We start from the raw sequence: 14,457 nt of genomic DNA, 5'->3' as shown, positions 1-14,457 counted from the left end.
TTAAAATGAATATCTAGGTTCAAAAGTTACGGGTATAGACGAGGCTTAACATTACCGGAAGTGAATAGGCATAAAATCGTTTGAGTTGATATTCCTCTACTATATTTTCTATGTGCGAGCTCTGTGTATAAATCTACCAGTTGAGGTACATTCTTCAATAGGCTTTTCTATAAAGTAACATTGGCTTTATTGTTTTGATGTTGCTACTACGTCACGGGCGACGTATCGATGTCGTTTTACTACGAAAAGCCCTGGACATATGAGCATGTGTTTAATCCATGATATGAGTACATTCGACGAGGAACCCTGATTTTAAGCATAACCTGAACTGAACTTATACGTATTTCGTGACGAATAAGCTACATAAAACAAGTTACAACCAAGAAAGTATTGAAGTTACTAAGAATATTTCAATATAGCATTAACCCCTGGTACCATCCTCACCAGCCTTGGAAATAACGGTGGTCAGGTGGTCAAAGACCAGTTAATTAATTGCTCAGACCAGTTTATTTATTCAAAATTTGGGGGGTCACTGGTCACCGTGTCCAGTTTATTAATTCGATATAATAACAAAAAAAAACAGAAGGTGACCAGTTTAATAATTAAAAATAATAGGAGATGACCTATTAATTTAAGGTTTATATCAATTTTGAATTCCCTATTCACTGGATTTCTATGTACAGCGACTCCGCTTACTACCGTCGCGGCCCACCTCGAGGTTTTATGTAGAGTCCCTTCGCTCGCATCCCTCGAACGAGTCGAACTGTCTAACGCCCCTCTGGCCGCAATCCCTCAATCCTCTAGTCTCGCTTTCCCCCGAGTACGGTAGGCTACCTTTCTACGCGCTAACGGGCCGGGGACTCTGGAAGTCTGGAGTTACAGGGCCTAAAGAAAGAGAGATAATACGGTAAATTACGAGGGTCTTCTAGGCTATGGTAGTAGTCTTAGGTGAGATAGTACTATATTGTACTATTCTTGTGGTACTCATAAAATAAAGTTAACTATTTTGAATACGTGTAAAGTTTATGTTACCAACATAATCTAAATAGGTTTTTTTAGGCTTATAAATGCCATTAGAACATTTTATATAAGACCAGTTTAATAATTCATAAGCTAGGGGGTCACTGGTCATAAGGACCAGTTTAATAATTCATATGCTAGGGGTTCACTGGTCATAAGGACCAGTTTAAAAAAAAAAACCTTATTTCCAAGGCTGATCCCATAGAAATCTCATAGGTAACTAGAATGCTGCCGCCTACGGCCGAGCTTGACGCCAGTTCGCCTTGAACCTTCAGCCAATGAGAGGCCGTAGAGTGGTTCCGCCAAGGAGGATCCTCCTTGGTTCCGTTACTATAGCGGGAGATAGGTGACGTCATTCTCTCCGGTGACATTAAATTCTTGGCAGAACCGCTCTTTGAGCTCTGATTGGCTGAGATCTGGCTTCGTCTGCCACGGCGTTTGGGCCATTTGCCAGTTACACGGCAGCATTCTAGTTACCTATGAGATTTTGAGGAGAAAGTTCAAAGTCATACCTTGGCTGCGTTCAACAACTCTAAAATAGCTCAACGGTCAGCGGTTTTTTGTTGAACGGGTTTTTTGACTTCCGGTTTTGACGTCACGTTGATCATCGGAGACTCAGCGGAAACATCGGCTGGGTGAGATGGTTTTTCCGTTGCTCATCGGTGTCGTGACGTCATTCGACAAAGTTAAAGGAGGGGTAGCAGACGATATTTTGTTCGTTAAGTCAAGGAGGATTAAGGGAAGGGGAGTTGTATTGAGGCTCCTCTTATGGCTGCATCCGTAGTCAGAGAGCGTGAGACGCCCAGTGGGTGGGAGCGGGAGGAAAACGTTTGTAAAATACCGGCTCGCGTTCCTGTTTTGAGCGCCCTCTTGTTTAAAACAATTGTTGAAGGTTATTTCGGTTTTTATTTTGAGAATTTTGCTGCTTCGGTGTTTCGTCGTGAATACGTTAAAAATGTATGTCGACTAGATTTACTTAGTAAATAAAATTCGAATTTTTTTATCACGCGAAGATTAATATCATATAACTAAAGTAAGAGCATTTTGAGTTTTTCAAATTGTTTAGTAATTTACGGCATTAGAAAAACAAACACCAAAGCAGCCGAATTCTCAAAATAAAAACCGAAATAACTTTCAACAGTTTTTTTGAACTAGAGGGCGCTCAAAACAGGAACGCGAGCCGGTATTTTACATACATTTTCCTCCCGCTCCCACCCACTGGTCGTCTCACGCTCTCTGACTACGGATGCAGCCATAAGAGGCGCCTCAATACAACTACCCTTCCCTTAATCCTCCTTGGTTAAGTCAGCGAACTATATAAATCGTACAACAACTTTAGATTTTTGTGACGTAGCGTTGATTAAAAGAACTCAACGATAACTCAACGGTTTTTCTCCGTTGATAGTTGTTGAACGCAGCTCTTATAGCAAACTTCAATGGGCAAGCAGACGAGTTTAAGCTACAAATTCTGCGAGGACGGGAATCAGAATCCTGTAGTCCAATATTCTTAGCAAAAATATATATAAAAACCATGGTTTTTATATATATTTTTGTTCTTAGTAACCGCAATACATTCTTGTTACAACTTACTTGTAAACAATGCCAATTTTAATCTACTTCTGGACCAAATCCTGATCTGATACAGTCTTCCGTTTACCTTCATTTATGCGCTTTCGTAATTTTTTAAACTAACTAAAATTAACCACGCATTTAGCGGAACAGTGTAAATTGAAATACCCACCTCGATACTTTTCAGTCAAAAATATAGAGCCATCTATTGCGATTAAAACGTACTAAAACGTTAAATATTACGCCATCTATCGCAATATCTAAAATAATTAGAACTTTAAAAATGGCGAAAGGTAAGGGCGGGTAATTTCACTGCAATTTAAATACTTAAAATTCTATTTCATTTAGTTATTCACAATGGTGAATGGTTTTTTTTTCCAGATTCAACCCTTTTACCGGGAGTAAAGCATGTTATACTGGTTTTGTCTGGAAAAGGAGGTGTTGGCAAGAGTACAGTGGCAACGCAACTTGCATTAACATTGAAAAATTTGGGCAAGAAAGTCGGCTTATTGGACATAGATTTATGTGGGCCCAGTATTCCAAAAATGCTCAACTTGGAGGGTAAAGATGTTCATCAATGCGATGAGGGGTAAATATTTTTTATATACAAACCCATTGTCCTGAATATTGCGTGTGAAATAGTTATATTTTGACAGTTGGGTTCCAGTATATTTAGATCAAGACCAGCAGCTATCAGTTATGTCCATAGGATTTTTACTTCAAGATCGTAACGACCCTGTAATTTGGAGGGGCCCAAAGAAAAATGGTCAGAGCCTCAATTGGTGAAACAGGGTTGGCATTGTTACATTATTGTTGCTTAATCACATTTAGATTTGATTTCCTTAATTTATTAATATTCATACTGTTAATGGCTCTTTTGTGGTCTTTCAATTACTTTGTGTCTTTCAGTTATGTAAACTAAAATATGATTTCATTATAATTTGGTCAGCTATTAGATTTTACAGAACCGATTTTTAATTCCCCTACTTGAAACACATTACCTGATTTAAATCCACAATTTTTTTCAAATTAATAATTATTTAAATCAGCCAACCCTGTCATTAATCAATTTCCGAAGTGCTAATTGAATGAAACTGAAATTTTGCTCATAGCGATGATAAAGCAGTTTCTATCCGATGTCAATTGGGGTGATCAAGATTATCTCATAATTGACACCCCTCCAGGAACATCAGATGAACATATTTCCGTAATCGAAGCTCTACAAGATTATAACGTTCATGGGGCTGTTTTAGTAACAACGCCTCAAGTAAATGACCCACACCAACAACCCATGATAACAAACTTTCAAATACTAATGATATATTTCCAACAGGCAGTTGCTGTTGGTGACGTGAGAAGAGAGTTGACATTTTGTCGTAAAACTGGAATCCCTATTTTGGGCATCATAGAAAATATGAGTGGTTTCGTTTGCCCTTGTTGCAATGTACGCGTAATTTATTTTATAAAAAAGGGGTTAAATTTAATTTTGGCCTTTTCTATTTACTTATGCTTTTCGGCGGATACAATGGAGATTATGAGGGGGTTTTTTTATTCGGCCGCAAATGAAGATTTAATTTTTTTAATTTAATTTAAACGTTTTTGCAATTTTTTTTGACATTTATAGGTTTTTTGTTGCAATTCTTTTTGTTGTGTATTCGCCAACACCACACTTTTAAAAAACATTTTGGCATGGCAATAGAATAGTTTTTAGTGGTATTAAGTATAGTACCCGAGATTTCAATAAATCGCAAGACCAAGGCAAAGTGGGGTACGCGATGGGTAAAAATTATAGCCATTTTAGTTTTAAACTGTACTTCAAATATTTCATAAGCATTTAATATCCAGAAAAATTAACAGTTTCAAGGGTTGGGTGAATACACCGAAGCAGCAGCATTTAAAAATTACTAAAACACATTGTGTTGGCTAACACAACAAAAAACTTAAAAATTCCCAAAAATTTTAAATTAAATTAAAAAAATCCTAATTTGTGACCTAAAAAATCCCCACGCTATCTACGTGACAAGTTCTACCAGGCTCAAGCCTAAAAAAATAGAAAAACCTAATCTAACCAATTAAATATTCATTTGCAGCAAAAAATAAATAAAAATACCCACGCTATCTACGTGACAAGCCAAAAAAAAATAAAAAGCAATAAGTCCGCTGTAGTTTACTTGACCCATAATTTAATATATTTTCAATTTGTATTTAAGGAAACTACAAATATATTTTCAAAAGGAGGAGGTGAATTATTGGCCCTTACATCGAATGTACCCTTTTTAGGTAAATTGCAACCTTGAGCGTGATGATTTTGGTAAAAATTGACTTGAAATTTAATTGTAGGAGCTGTGCCATTGGATCCAGAACTAACGAAGTGTCTTGAGAACGGAGAAAACTTTGTTGAGAAGTTTCAAACATCCAATACCCAGAATGTTTTCGTTAAAATAGCTCAAACCCTAATTGCTGAATGATTCCATATTGTTATATTTTTTAATTACAAAGTTATCAGATTTCCGATTAAAAAAAACTTTTATTTTCGTTGAATAAAAGACTAAATAATTTACAATTAAGTTATTTTTCTTCAAAAAAAGGCTAAATTTTAATTTACACGTTTCAAATACCAAAAAGAAAAACCTCATTTTTACGGCACGCTTTATCTCAGCCTTAGAAATCTGACCAGGACACAAAACAAAATTTATCTAGCTACTCATTGGGAAACTTAAGATTGTATACAATTTAAATATTATAATTTATCAGGCAGCGGTGTTTAAATTTCAATGTTAAAGCTTGCCTCTAAACTAAGACCTTTCAAAAATAACACCCGGAGAAAACTCAACCCTCAAAAAATAGCTTTCGCTGTTCAGATGTACTTTTTCAACGAGCATCACTTAGGTGCCCCAAATTTGATATAATATATACTCTCAAAAGTAACTGATTCTAAAAATGAAATCCATCATCTTTCTGGTTTCTCATAGAAACACACTCCTGATCCGAGGGTGTTTTATATATATATATTAGGGCCTACACGTCTCCCGATGAAAGTTCTCTATTTTTTTTGACAGTTTATATATTTGCACGTACTTGACCAGAATTAAAATATATTTTTTAGAAATATTTTAGAGACACAGATCCTTTCCTTCATCTTTCGCTATCTTACAAAAACAACAAGGCCAGTTCAGTTATAAAAACCATATTTTCAATATCATGAGCGTATAAAAGCATCAATTTGATTAACCAAATCAAGTTCACGGGGGTACTTTCACACACTCATGTTGTTATACTATCTCAAATCGTTATAAAAACGAGAGGAAAAGTTACCTATGATGGGTGGCTTTCATTAGTTTGACCAAGAACAAGCTAACAAGGGCCACAGCAGCCATGCCGATGCCAGCTTTAACCCAAACCATGGCATCATGAGAAAATGTTGTGTATTTCAAGTGCCTGATTAGAATGAGAAAATAAATTTTACCTCTTTATTCAAATTTATGTTTAAAAAAAAAGAGAAGGTATGGAAAGACTATAGGGTACTTTGGATTTACTTAAATGGAAAACATTTCTGAAATATTTGTAACAATGAGTAAGCTACTAACTAAAACATCAAGCATGTGTAGTGATCAAAAATTAAAGCAAAAGGTTAAATTATAAGTGGTGTATTATTTGGGAGAGCTACATTTCTAAAAATATCGCTTTTGAAGAATAAAAGAAAGCTATTTTTAACGTGATTCAATCGAAAGGACAAAATGACCACCCCATGTTATGAGAAAATGGCTGTCATGCCATTCTGTCACATTCCTTTTGCTTTAAATACACATTTGTGTCATGAAACGACCATAATATTTCACATGCCATTTATAAGTTAATTGAAAATGAAGCAGCGACATAAAGCAACCAAAACATGGCCTATGGGGCGCTCGAGGGGTTGGGAAGCTAACACTGGTCAAGCAGCGTATTTTTAAAACCTACTGAGCTCCTCTCCTACACTCATCCCAACTATGCCAGGCATGCTTTGAAAACATGCTGCTCGCAAAAAAAATAAAAATATAGATCTTTCCATAAAATGGTAAAAAACCTGAAATGTTGGGAGAGCCAGGAAGGTGTTGGTTTGACCAGGAGAATATGAACCAACCGTCGTAGGTTGCTAAGAAATAGGCGGATACCCAGTATTTTAGAAAGTAATCAAACTTTGCCTCCAAAATACGTTACAATGTAGTAATTAATAATATAGGCTTCGATATAAAATTTGTTATTAATTTTTCAAAGGTGATAAAAGCCAAAATAAAACTTGTCTAATAAAAAGCTTATGGTCTTTATGGATGTTTTCAGAATCTAAAGTTAGTTTGCTTTTTCTTTCAAAAATACCCTCCTAAAACTTCAAATTAAATTACACTACATTAAAGAAAATGGCGTGATACTCACGGATAAGCTGCCATTGTCGCTAATTTGATATAAAGATCCTTCCTAATGGTGCAACTAACGGAGAATGGCTGAGGAGGAGGCAATTTATGTTTGGCGCAAAACTGTTCAGGTTGCAAGAAGTATTCCTGGCGAACGCTTGGAAGATCACGTTTAGCAGCAACAATTAAAACAGGTACCGAGCTTTCGCTGAAGTGTTTCTATTGAAAAAGTAATAAGGAGTTCGCAACAAATTTTGAAAAATACTTCTTATATTTCAAAACGCACCAGAAATATCCTAGCGATGTATTCGAATGATCTAGGATGTCCCGCATCATAAACCAAACAAACAACGTCACAAAGTAGTTCAGGAGGCGTTAAATTATCATTGAGCGAGAATATGTCAATCTCATGTAGCTGAGGGATAAATATGTTTGAAATGCCCAAAAAGCCTTGTCACATACCAAAAATACTTACAATGAGGTACTTCTCTTGACCGTAAACTTGTACAGAGTTAACGGTGTAATGAGAGAGCTGGGCCTTATTTAGCCCAACTTGCTCTTCCAATGTCTTCCCGAGAAATCCTTGCATAAAAGAGGTTTTTCCAGCTCCTTGAGGCCCTATTACATGACAATGGAAAACATTTCGACTCGTTTGGCGTTTTTGTAGATCTATCTGTTTCTGCCTCGTCACTTGAACTGCTGATAGCTGATTTTCATCTGGATTATTTATGTAGCCCAAATAAGCTAAGTATTCCAGTGTTTTGTTCGCGTCCGTTGCTGTAGTCAATCTGTTACAAAAAAGGTATAATTATTTCCAAAACAAAGTCTTAAAAATTAGGGCTGTGCGAGTACTCAGTCACAAGTCCGAGTTGGAAAAATGCCCGGTGAGACGAGCAAGTCTATTATTTTTCAGCAATTTTTTTGCTTCGCTTCCAAATATTATATTGCGCAAATAATTTTTATTCAGTAGTCAATATTTATCACAAAATCGTTAAATCCCTGATAATAATAATAATAAAATTTAGTTTTCGAGAATTTATGTAATTTTTTAATACCAATTGGAAATTTCAAACTAGTCAAGTACATAATGAATAATTAGTTAGAATATTTTTTTCTGATTTTATATTGTTAAGATAAAATTTAGGGCTCAAATTCGAGGCGATTAGAAAATTTGGACTCAAATTGACCTCGCGAATGAGTATTGCTTAACTGGACTTGAAGACTCGCAAGTCCAATTTTCCAAGACTCGGGACTCGACTCGTAAGCTAAAAAAACAGGACCAGCACACCCCTATTAAAAATATTTAAGAAAAAACTCACGTCCACTGACAGAGATAACCTTGCAAGGTTATCCAACCCATTTCATTAGTAGGAACCGTATTGGCAATATTGGGGCCCCAAGGATTCACAGGACATATTTCAAAGAGGCTTTGGAGCTCGGAAGGGCAGAGACAATTATCTTTATCTACATCATGTTTTTCAAAAAGTGTTGTCAGGAAGTGATATCCTTGGTGAGTTAATTCAGTGCTGACACCAAGTTGAAGCTTTAACGGAGGACTGAGATATTCTTTGGCTAATTGTAAGCTGTCGTCGTAGCCAAATTTTCTTAAAACTGTCCACGTAGTTTCATGTCGTCCTCGTTGTATAAATAAGGTATGAAGAAACAGAAACCCTTCGAGGGTGAGTCCATTTTCATCAACACCCTCTTCAATATTCTTTTTGACTAGAGTTTTAACATCGTCTAAAGCTTGAGGTTGAAGGGGAGAGTTGAAACATCGGCGTTGAAACTGGTTAAGTTCATAATCACTCAGTGAACCATCGTTGTCATAATCGCAAATTCTGAAAACTCTAGTTAGTGCAGTACGGCATTTGTCAGTCAACTATATTGAAAAATTGCAATTAAAACTTAAGTATTTATAGTAAAAGATATTAATCTTACATCTCTTTCCTCAGGTATGTACAATGGACCAGTTGGATGAAGCACAGCTTTTTGAGCATAGTAAAACAACTCCGATACATTTTTCATAGTTTTAGCAGAGCATTCAACGCAAGTTTCAACTTCAACATATTGATTCATGATAGGGATGATCATCTAAATAAAATCCATTATTTTAAATATCGTATTTCTAATCTATACGTAAAATCAAGTATTATACATCTAAAGAACTATAGTCTAGAAGATCCACTTTGTTTCCCACTAAAACTACAGGCGTGTTATGTTCTTCTCCCAAATGCTCTCTTATGAATGGTAACCAATGTGATGTTATCTATGAAATTCAAATGATATTACTAAAAACAATTTAAGACTATAATGACCAATATTTATACTTTATCAATTGTGTCGTCATCATCTACGGCATAGACAATACAAATAACATTAGCCTTGGATATTTCATCTATTAATACGCTCTCCTCTTGTTCTTGAGCTATTTGAATCAATCTTGGTACATGTCCGAATCTCAGAATGCAATTTTACACAGACTTACAAGAATAGTCGACTATATGGGTTGGAACCTTTTCTGGAGTAACATCAGCGGGGATAGTAATCTCCTCAGCTCTTGGTGGTACCTCATCTGGGAATTCTTCACTAACAAGTGACAATATTAGCGATGTTTTACCTACACCCTCTGAAAACGAAATATTAAACCATTAACATTATGTTAGCTATCTTACTTAAGTAAAATTATAGGTAACATACGTTCGCCAACCAACAAAATTCGAACATCCTTCCTAGTATTAGCTTTGCCCATTATAACGTTTTACACTTATAACACCATGTTAGGACAAATTTAATAGTATCTGTTATGAAATAAAGACTGATTTTAAATAATTTTGTATGTCTTGTGAATTTAATATCAATATGAGAGTGTCAGTGTGTCAAAAATCATGACCTTGACCCTTCTCCGACCAAGGCCCAAAACTCACGCCCTTCCAAAATTTATAAAATACGAATTATATAACAAGCTAATTATGATTCAAAGAGCGAATATGAATATACCTCTTTCATGACTAATAATACGAAAACGTCTTATAAAATAATAATTCTTACGATTTAAAATAAGCAACAGTTAAAGCAGAGTTGGCTTGAAACGAAAACACGGTAGCCGGTGAGAATCATTTTCTCAGTGCGGTCATAATTCGTTACGGTGTCCACTTTACTAAATGTATAGTCCCAAGAAATTTTCTATTTATTTATTCGTAGAAAAAGATGAGTTACTTGCGAATATAGTCTTTGGTGATACAATTTTGAAATAATTATCGCTGTTGCCAGATTGTGAATTTTTAAAACGAGAAAATTTAATCGATTAATCGATAAAAGAGGAAGTTAAAATTTCACAAGCCAATCAACGCATTCCGATATTTTGAAATTGGGGGTGGCTGAAGGGAGCTCACGAAAGAAGCTTCCGCTTTCTACGTGTCTTCGAAAGGTGTCGGACAAGCAGGGTGCGTGTGTCTGTGAATTGTCTCCATCGTGTTGGATTTTAAATACGTAATTAAAGATGGGAAGTATGTATAATTTTAATTTTTAACTATCTAACGTTTCCGACAGAAATTGGGCAAATTTTTAATTGCTATAAAGCGAGAGATATAACATATAAACCACGTTTCAACTGTTAGGCCTTGGGTTTAAAGTCCGGCACTTGCAGGCGTGGGGTCGATAAGATTCCGTGGTTCGTGGCATTTTTACCGGTTATTGACATATAGGTCAAAGTTTTAAGAAACTTCATTTTGAACTATTCCTAACAAAAAGCTACTAATTAAACCGATTACGAGATAAAGTACACCGAAAATTATAAATAAGCATTTAACAATTCCTTATAAACATGATTGTTGTTGCTTATCTCAGTGCCAGATGGTACCAAGTTGGGAAACCATGGGAAGCCTGGATTACCAAATGGGGATAATATTACTAATCCTAATAGCATCTCAAGTTATTTAGGAGATAATTAATTGTTTTTTTTTTCATAGTTAAGTTCCTAGAGGTGATCAAGCCTTTCTGTGGCATATTACCAGAAGTAGCGAAACCTGAGAGAAAAGTATGCAACTTTAGCTTAAATATATCTTTTTATCATTACTATAGTATATTCCCACAATTTTATAGATTCAATTTAGAGAAAAAGTATTATGGACGGCTATTACTCTATTCATCTTCTTAGTTTGTTGTCAAGTATGTGATTCCGAATTAAACTCTTTAATTTGAAAGCATCAAAATCTATTTTTTTTTTCTTCTGTGAAGATTCCTCTTTTTGGAATCATGTCATCAGACTCAGCCGATCCATTTTACTGGATGAGAGTTATTTTAGCTTCGAACAGAGGTACCTTGATGGAGTTGGGTATTTCACCCATTGTTACGTCAGGTCTCATCATGCAGCTCTTAGCGGGAGCAAAAATCATAGAAGTGGGGGACACTCCTAAAGATCGAGCTCTCTTTAATGGTGCCCAGAAACGTAAGAAGTTCATTCAATAACTAAACTTGAAAAACTATTGACCTTTCCTATGGTTGATCATTCACACAGTGTTTGGTATGGTAATAACCATTGGTCAAGCCATCGTCTACGTAATGACTGGAATGTACGGAGATCCAGCTGATATCGGTGCTGGAGTCTGCCTACTTATCATCATTCAACTGTTTGTTGCGGGTTTAATCGTTCTGTTGTTGGATGAATTGCTTCAAAAAGGCTATGGATTGGGATCCGGAATATCTCTCTTCATTGCCACCAATATTTGCGAAACCATCGTTTGGAAAGCCTTCAGCCCTGCTACGGTCAATACCGGTAGAGGAACTGAGTTCGAAGGAGCCATCATTGCTCTTTTCCATCTATTAGCCACCCGTCAAGACAAAGTTCGAGCTCTCCGTGAAGCTTTCTACCGTCAAAACCTTCCCAACCTTATGAACCTGCTGGCTACTGTTCTAGTTTTTGCCATAGTTATATATTTCCAAGTACGAGAGTCTTAAAAAAAAAGTCTTAAATGGAAAGTATCCTCATCATTGGCACTTTTATTACAGGGATTCAGAGTAGATCTTCCAATCAAATCTGCCCGCTACAGAGGACAATACAGCTCTTACCCTATCAAATTGTTCTACACTTCCAACATACCAATTATCTTGCAATCTGCCTTGGTTTCTAATCTTTACGTGATATCGCAAATGTTAGCCGTAAAATTTAGTGGGAACTTTTTAGTTAATCTACTCGGAGTTTGGGCGGTATGTATCATAACCTGTCTAAAACAAACGTCGCAATTCAAATTTCTACATTTGGACTATTGTGTTGGAAATAGGACGTTGGAGGAGCGGGACCGGCCAGAGCATATCCTATAGGTGGATTATGTTACTACCTTTCGCCACCAGAAAATTTGGCGCACATTTTTGAAGATCCAGTCCACGCTGTTCTTTACATTTTCTTCATGTTGGGCTCTTGCGCTTTCTTCTCCAAGACTTGGATTGAAGTTTCTGGATCCAGCGCTAAAGATGTCAGTTTTATCTGAATAACCCAATTTTATAGATTTACTAATGTGCTTTTTTTATTGGTAACTTAGGTAGCTAAACAGTTGAAAGAACAACAAATGGTCATGAGAGGCCATCGTGAGAAGTCCATGATTCACGAACTAAACAGATACATCCCTACAGCGGCTGCATTTGGAGGATTGTGTATCGGAGCACTATCTGTGCTTGCAGATTTCTTAGGTATATCCCGTAAAGCTTAGACCTTTTCCGTAGCTATCATTGGCTGCATTCAACAACTCTCAACGAAGTATCTGAAAAATTATTTTTGTTGAGACCGTTTCTAACGTGATGTAGGATCTTGTTAAACGCTTTTTACGCTTGTTGTAAATTTTGTAAAATATCGTCAGTTGTGGCATCTGTAGCTAGCCTTACTACGTTCTTCAATGTCATGTGACCATTGAGCAATGGGAAAACCTGCTCAAACAATGATGACTTCGTTGTTTAATGGATGGGCAACGTGATGTCAAAAACCTTTTCAGTAAAAAAACCGCTGACCGTTGAGCTCAGTGCTGTCCTTTTTTAGAGTTACTGAACGCAGCCATAATGACAATTGTTATCAAAGCTAACCCCTAAATTTTATAAAAGGCTTATAAAAAAGATTACCTGAACTAATGTTTTATTTTATCTTTTTAAGGTGCAATTGGTAGCGGGACAGGTATCCTGTTGGCTGTTACCATCATTTACCAATACTTTGAGATTTTCGTCAAAGAGCAGAGTGAAATGGGTGGCATGAGTACATTATTATTTTGAATGATGTCACATAAATTAAAAGAGAAACTTTTCGTTTTTTGTACGACATTCCCATTAATGTGTCCTCTTTTTGTCGTTACACCATTTCATTGTTTAACAGGTTGTTTTATTTGGGAAAATTAAAAATAGAAAAACCCTGATAGGATCATTTTCTTTTTATCCATTCTTTTAATGTATTGGACTTTTTTAAACTTCAGCGAAAAAAAGGTAAAATTATATATATATGTACATACTTATTTAGTGTGAAACATTAAAATCTTTAAAACAACCGATAATACAAGATAATCAGTGGGTTGTGACAAAAAAGTACCTTAAATAGGAATTCTTAAGGTCACTTTAAAAAGTAATTATTTATCATAAAGTGGGGCGCTGTAATTAATAGGTTGATTGTAACAGGGACATTGAATTTTTATAGAATTTTCTATCAAGTGTGATGGATGGTGGTTGGTTAATGGGCATTCAAAACTATCCCAATGAACTTTATAAAAAAAAAACCAAAATAATTAAATATGCTCCGCGATCCTATACACAAAATGCTATATATATATATAGGACAAATAATGTGTAGATGTTTTAAAAATTTCCAACTTTCAAGTTTGTTCATCGTTCCTATTTGCTTGCTGCAAGGAAGAATAATTTGAAACTCCGAAAGATACTATTTTGTTATATGTTTCAAATTAATGTACGTCTTTGTGATCATTAAAACTTATAAAAATTCCATAAAACGTTTAATTTATACTCAAAGTTGAAAAACAAAAGTTTGCCTTTCCTAGAAGTATAGTCATCAAAGGCTGCGTTCAGTAACTCTAAAAAATCTTTGGGGTCCGCGGTTTTTTACTGAACGGATTTTTGAATTCCGGTTTTGACGTCACGTTGTCCGTCCGTTGAGCAACGAAGTTATCGGCTGTAAGCGCAGATTTCTGTTGCTCAACGTTCACGTGACGTCGCAGCACGTGCCACGGAGTAAGGCTAGCTGCAGACGCCGCTACAGACGGTATTTTACAATATTTACAACAAGCATAAAAATCGTTCAACAAGATCCTACGTCACGTTAGCAACGGTCTCAACGAAAATAATTTTTCAGATACTTCATTGAAAGTTACTGAACGCAGCCATCACCAGAAAACTCAAATTTTAAAAAATGCGTCACCGCCCGTCAATCAGCAGCCGCGTAAAAGAATAGATACGTGACAAGCTAGAGTGGCCCAGATATAGATAAGTT

At 35.9% G+C, this 14,457-nt stretch overlaps 3 protein-coding genes across 5 annotated transcripts; 2 read left to right on the top strand and 1 right to left on the bottom strand.

The window, feature by feature from the left end:
- The first annotated feature begins 2,845 nt into the window (after window positions 1-2,845).
- Window positions 2,846-5,232, top strand: Nubp2 (NUBP iron-sulfur cluster assembly factor 2). Its single transcript, XM_090175346.1, has 7 exons — window positions 2,846-2,882; window positions 2,971-3,178; window positions 3,246-3,355; window positions 3,702-3,856; window positions 3,923-4,033; window positions 4,800-4,869; window positions 4,930-5,232. The coding sequence occupies exons 1-7, from the start codon at window positions 2,873-2,875 to the stop codon at window positions 5,055-5,057; spliced, it is 792 nt and encodes a 263-aa protein (XP_090031472.1). The 5' UTR covers window positions 2,846-2,872; the 3' UTR covers window positions 5,058-5,232.
- Miro (mitochondrial Rho GTPase) lies at window positions 5,097-10,217 on the bottom strand. 3 transcript variants are annotated; one of them, XM_090175318.1, is made up of 13 exons: window positions 9,978-10,217; window positions 9,678-9,778; window positions 9,466-9,606; window positions 9,308-9,405; window positions 9,136-9,246; window positions 8,919-9,071; window positions 8,300-8,859; window positions 7,456-7,768; window positions 7,267-7,395; window positions 7,003-7,199; window positions 6,656-6,724; window positions 5,905-6,027; window positions 5,097-5,738 (listed from the first exon to the last, which is right to left on the bottom strand). In XM_090175318.1, the coding sequence occupies exons 2-13, from the start codon at window positions 9,727-9,729 to the stop codon at window positions 5,735-5,737; spliced, it is 1,950 nt and encodes a 649-aa protein (XP_090031444.1). In that variant the 5' UTR covers window positions 9,730-9,778; window positions 9,978-10,217; the 3' UTR covers window positions 5,097-5,734. The 3 variants fall into 3 exon arrangements, with proteins under 3 accessions (XP_090031444.1, XP_090031437.1, XP_090031453.1); XM_090175311.1 differs by having other exon boundaries at window positions 10,029-10,216; XM_090175327.1 differs by lacking the exon at window positions 6,656-6,724 and having other exon boundaries at window positions 10,029-10,212.
- A 115-nt stretch (window positions 10,218-10,332) lies between these two features.
- Sec61alpha (SEC61 translocon subunit alpha) lies at window positions 10,333-13,289 on the top strand. Its single transcript, XM_090175335.1, has 9 exons — window positions 10,333-10,486; window positions 10,949-11,016; window positions 11,082-11,147; window positions 11,217-11,427; window positions 11,497-11,921; window positions 11,988-12,185; window positions 12,260-12,451; window positions 12,518-12,665; window positions 13,120-13,289. The coding sequence occupies exons 1-9, from the start codon at window positions 10,480-10,482 to the stop codon at window positions 13,233-13,235; spliced, it is 1,431 nt and encodes a 476-aa protein (XP_090031461.1). The 5' UTR covers window positions 10,333-10,479; the 3' UTR covers window positions 13,236-13,289.
- The last annotated feature ends 1,168 nt before the right edge of the window (window positions 13,290-14,457 follow it).

Source organism: Leiobunum rupestre, chromosome 1 (assembly GCF_980474605.1).
Source record: "Leiobunum rupestre chromosome 1, qqLeiRupe1.1.hap1, whole genome shotgun sequence".
Classification (NCBI taxonomy): Eukaryota; Metazoa; Arthropoda; class Arachnida; order Opiliones; family Sclerosomatidae; genus Leiobunum; species Leiobunum rupestre.
The sequence above is the reverse complement of the archived record's forward strand: the minus strand, read 5'-3'. Positions and strand labels throughout refer to the sequence as shown.